This window comes from Spermophilus citellus (assembly GCF_964194105.1).
Source record: "Spermophilus citellus genome assembly, chromosome: 9".
Classification (NCBI taxonomy): Eukaryota; Metazoa; Chordata; class Mammalia; order Rodentia; family Sciuridae; genus Spermophilus; species Spermophilus citellus.
Window position 1 is genome coordinate 112,627,190 of NC_138191.1, and position 4,696 is coordinate 112,631,885.

At 48.0% G+C, this 4,696-nt stretch overlaps 1 protein-coding gene across 1 annotated transcript; it reads left to right on the plus strand.

Annotated features, from left to right (window-relative positions):
- Positions 1-1,460: 1,460 nt before the first annotated feature.
- Positions 1,461-4,501, plus strand: LSM10 (LSM10, U7 small nuclear RNA associated). Its single transcript, XM_081306688.1, has 2 exons — positions 1,461-1,606; positions 3,773-4,501. The coding sequence occupies exon 2, from the start codon at positions 3,797-3,799 to the stop codon at positions 4,166-4,168; it is 372 nt and encodes a 123-aa protein (XP_081162814.1). The 5' UTR covers positions 1,461-1,606; positions 3,773-3,796; the 3' UTR covers positions 4,169-4,501.
- Positions 4,502-4,696: the final 195 nt, after the last annotated feature.

A 4,696-nucleotide genomic window follows, 5' to 3' on the forward strand; every position in this document is an offset into this window, starting at 1 on the left:
CCCGCCAATGAATGGACTAATCATGTATCAGAGTTGTTGTTCAATTTTCCCGCGCCTCATGATGATTTGTTCTGATGTATGCAAAGCCCCCCACCCTCTCCAAAAAGTGTACTTAAGCTCTGCTTGACCTCTGCTCTGGGCTCTGGGCTGCTCTCCCTTCTTGAGTGAGCACGGAGCCCCAGCGCGCTGGAATGGATCCCTAATAAATCCCCCTTGCCATTGCATGGAGCTAGTCTCGTGTGGTCTCTCCTTCTCCGACGTTTCGCCGGACCCTTACAAGATGAGTGACTTCTGTATTTTGCAAGTGTCATTAATATCTGTCAAAATAAGACAGATGGATTTTCCTACCTGCTTCTGAATTCAATCCTTCATAAGTTATTTTGGTTGAAATGTCTAAAGGAAATCCTGTCTCACACAGATGTTAGCTGGAAAGGGATCACACTTGGGGAAGTGCTGGTAGAGGGGGCTCTCTTGAGTGTTTGACTATGGAAGATTGGAGACCAGTAACTTGCATGGAGGGGAAAGTTTTATTTTTTAGGACAAGAGACCAACTGTGGTCACAGGGCGAGAAAAGGGAAGGCTCCTAGGGGAAATGGAAATCAGTGAAGAAGGCAAGAGTGAAGAAATAAAAGACTAAATTCTGAAGCTCCGCCTAAGCGCCTGGTTGCTCTTACAACTAAAAGAGGGACCCTCAAATCTTGAAAATCTTCACAATTCTCTGAAATAGACATTAGCTTTCATTTTCCTAATGCGAAAACTGAGGCTGAGAGAAGCAACTTTCAAGGCTACAAACAGGGACCTTTTCAAAAAGGAAATAAAATCACGTTATGCTCTTTGATAGCTTATCAACACACTTTTATTACTAGATGAGGAAACCGAAGTCATACATACTGACGTCATACAATCAGCAAGGCGCAGATAGAACAGAGGTACTGTAACGAAGCCTGCTGCTCCTAACCATGAAATGCCAACTCCTGACCTTGGCTTACAAAGCCCTTAAGGCTGTGGCTCCTGCTCTCTCTCTGACCTCTTGATCCGCCACTCTCCCCAGCCTCACTGGCCTTTCTGTTTCCCTCACATTGTCAGGGTCACTTTCACCAGCATCTTCGCATAAACTCTTCCCTCTAATTGCAGTGTTCCTCTCCTAGTTTTTGCAAGGTTGGCTTCAATTCACTCTTCTCAGCTCAAATGTCACCTCAGTGCATCCCTGATCGTCCACCCAGAACCGATCACATCACTCTATTTTAATCGGTTTAAGGACGTTTATCCTATTTTCCCAGTTTGTTTCCATATGGGCTCTCTCGGCGCAGCACCATCAGCTCGGGGAGCCGGCAGATCTTGCTCCCCGCTGCACAAGGGGAGCCGGGAAGGTACGGGACCCTGAGAACCGGTCCGTGAGTGTGCGCGGAACGACGGCCGCACGGCTGCGCAGGAGAGTCGAAAGCCGGACGCCGCGCGGCCTCCTGGGAGTTGTAGTCTGAGGCCCGGCTGTGACCACGCGACCCGCGGTTGCCATGGCTTCTCAGCGCTGAGACGGCAGGAGGCCGCGCAGCTAGGCGCCGACCGGCCTCGGCCGCGACTGGGAAAGCGGAAGGAATCGCGCTCGGTGGGTTCGAGTCGGCGGAGTGCCGGGAGCCCGAGGGTGGAGCGCGGGGGACCCCGGGGAGCGTCTTCTCCCTGACTAGCAGAATAGCCGCTCTCCCCGTTCTGCTGCCACTGCTGTGTGTGGAGAGCGGCCTCGGCGTCCCCGTTTACCTAGAGGCTGACAGGCTTCAAGACGCCAAGTGGCTGGCGCAGTTTCTCCCTCCTAGGAAGTGTCAGAGCCTGTCCTAGAGCCTGGGCCCAGGTTCCAGTGATTGCTCTTTGCAATCACAGCGGCGGCCCCAAACCCTTGCTTGATCCCAGTCTCAGGCTGAAGGGTCTTTGGACCCTTCCCGGGACTAACCCCCAGCCCCCTCATCAGTGGAGTAACCTGCCTTAACGCTTCTAATGCTACTCTGCAAGGCCTTGGTCGGGATTCTGAGTGAGATCGTAAAGGTTCCCCCACCTTGGACTTAGGGGTCTGAAAATGAGAGCTAGATAAGGCATCGTGAGCTCATTCAATATCAGGGCGTATTGAAAGCAAAAGAAAGTATCTTCAGGGCTGGGGATGTGGCTCAAGCGGTAGCGCGCTCGCCTGGCATGCGTGCGGCCCCGGTTCGATCCTCAGTATCACATACCAACAAAGATGTTGTGTCCCCCGAGAACTAAAAAATAAATATTAAAAATTCTCTCTCCCTCCTCTCTCACTCTCTTTTTTTTTTTTTTTTTTTTTAAAGATAAAGTATCTTCAATGTAGTGAAAGTCTGGTAGCCTTACATAGCCCATGGTTTAATAAATGTATAAACAGGTTCAGGGACATTAAGTAACTGTCCTAGATTTACAGAGTAGGGAGTAGAGTAGGAATTCAACCTAGGTTTCAGTTTCTCTACTTTCAAAACCTGTGTACTTTTTTTTTTTCTATTTTTTATTTTGAGACAGGGTCTCATTAAGTTGTTAAGTGCCTTGTTAAATTGCTGCAGCTGGCTTTGAACTTGTGATCCTCCTGCCTCAATCTTTCAAGCCCCTGAGATTACAGGTGTGGGCCACCATGCCCAGCTCAAAATCTTTTTTTTTTTAAATATTTTCTTAATTGTAGATGGACATGATATCTTTACTTTATTTGTTTATTTTTATGTGGTGCCAGGGATCGAACCCAGTGCCTCACACATGCTAGGCAAGCACTCTACCACTGAGCAACAACCCCAGCCCATCAAAATCTTTTTTTCTTTCCTTGTTTCATTGATGGTGGTATTGGGGACTGAACCTAGGGATGCTCTATCACTGACTACATCCCCAGCTCTTCTTCTTCTTCTTTTTTTTTTTTTTTTTTTGAGACTGGGTTTCACAAAGTTGCTGAGGCTGGCCTCAGACTTGTGATCTTCCTGCCTCAGCCTTCCAAATCACCAGGACTAGAGGTGCATCTCCGCACCTGAGCTTGAACTCGGTTCCCTAGCCTCAGCTTCCTGAGTAACTGGGAATATAGGTGTGTACTGCTACAGCCATCTTAAACTATACTTTGGAGTAGTGGTTCTTAGGCTTGTCTGCACATTAAAATTACCAAGGAATTTTTAAAAAGTAGGATGCCGGGGTCCTAACCCACTAACAAAATGAATCAGGATCTCTGTGATGTGGAGACCAGGTTAAAAACTTACCAAATGTGGGGCTGGGACTATGGCTCAGCAGTATAGCGCTTGCCTTGCACGTGTGAGGCACTGAGTTCCATCCTCAGCACCACATAAAAATAAACAAACAGAACGAGGGTATTATATCCATCTACAACTAAATATATATATATTGAAAACATTTTTAAAAAAAAACAAACCTCACCAGATGATTCTAATGGTACAGTGAGCACTCAGAACCACTTGTATACAGCTTGGAGATCAGGCAGCTATGGATTTGAGTCCAGCATCTCCATTCAGCAGCTGTATAGGCTTGGGCAAGTTGTAAGAATTACTCCTAGTCATATTTTCCCCATTTATAAAATGAGTATATATATAATCCTTGGTTTGCAAGGTGATCTGAAGATTCTATGAGACATGGACAGTGAAACAGCTTTTGTCTATAGACGCAAAAACTGGGGAGGGGTCAGGCTTGGGGAGGTCTGTGCTGGAAATTTTGAGGATCTGGTGGAGATGTGTTGGCAATATACCCCCTGATGCACCTCCCATCTATGTGCTCCTGCCCACAGCAAGCAACCAGCCCGTGTGGCAGAATGGCAGTGAGCCACTCAGTGAAGGAGCGGACCATCTCCGAGAACAGCCTGATCATCCTGTTACAGGGTCTCCAGGGCCAGGTAACCACTGTGGACCTGCGGGATGAAAGTGTGGCCCGTGGACGCATTGACAACGTGGATGCTTTCATGAACATTCGCCTGGCCAAGGTCACCTACACGGACCGATGGGGGCATCAGGTTGAGCTGGATGACCTCTTTGTGACAGGCCGTAATGTCCGATACGTCCACATCCCGGATAACGTGAACATCACTGCTACAATTGAGGAGCAGCTGCAGATCATTCACCGTGTGCGCAACTTTGGCAGCAAGGGCCAAGGCCGGCAGGAGTTTCCTTCCAAAAAATATAAGTGAGGCTGCCCTTAGCAAGCTCTGACACCAACTCAGGTGCTTCCAGTGTTATGAGCCAACTCCCTGTCATCCCTGCCTTCCTGGAACCTGGTATCTGACCTACACCACCTGTCACCACTGCCTTTCACAGGGTTCCACTCCTCAGACTCTTCTTGGGACCCAGAATCCTATCTGTCTGCCTGTGGCCTTAGGGTAAATGACAACCCCTCTTTTTGATCATTTGCATACAAGTGTCTGGTTTACTATTTTAGGGAATCTGTCAAATAGTTCAATCCTCTCCCTGTGAGGATTATTAAATGTGCTTGGTCTCCAATTCCCCATTTCTCTCTCAGTTGTGTTTATTTTCTTATAAAACCCAACTTAGATACAAAGAAGTCCATGTCTCATGCTTTCCCCACTGTGTGCTAGGCTTCCTGTGGCCCTGTGTAATAGGGCGCAGTATCTCAAACTTGGCTGCACATTGGAATCACCTCTCCCACAGATTCAGATTTAATCAGTATGGCCCAAGCAGTAGGACTTTTTATGTTTCCC

Coding starts and splice junctions, on each gene's coding strand:
- LSM10 (XM_081306688.1), top strand. CDS start 3,797: ATGGCAGTGAGCCACTCAGTGAAGGAGCGGACCATCTCCGAGAACAGC.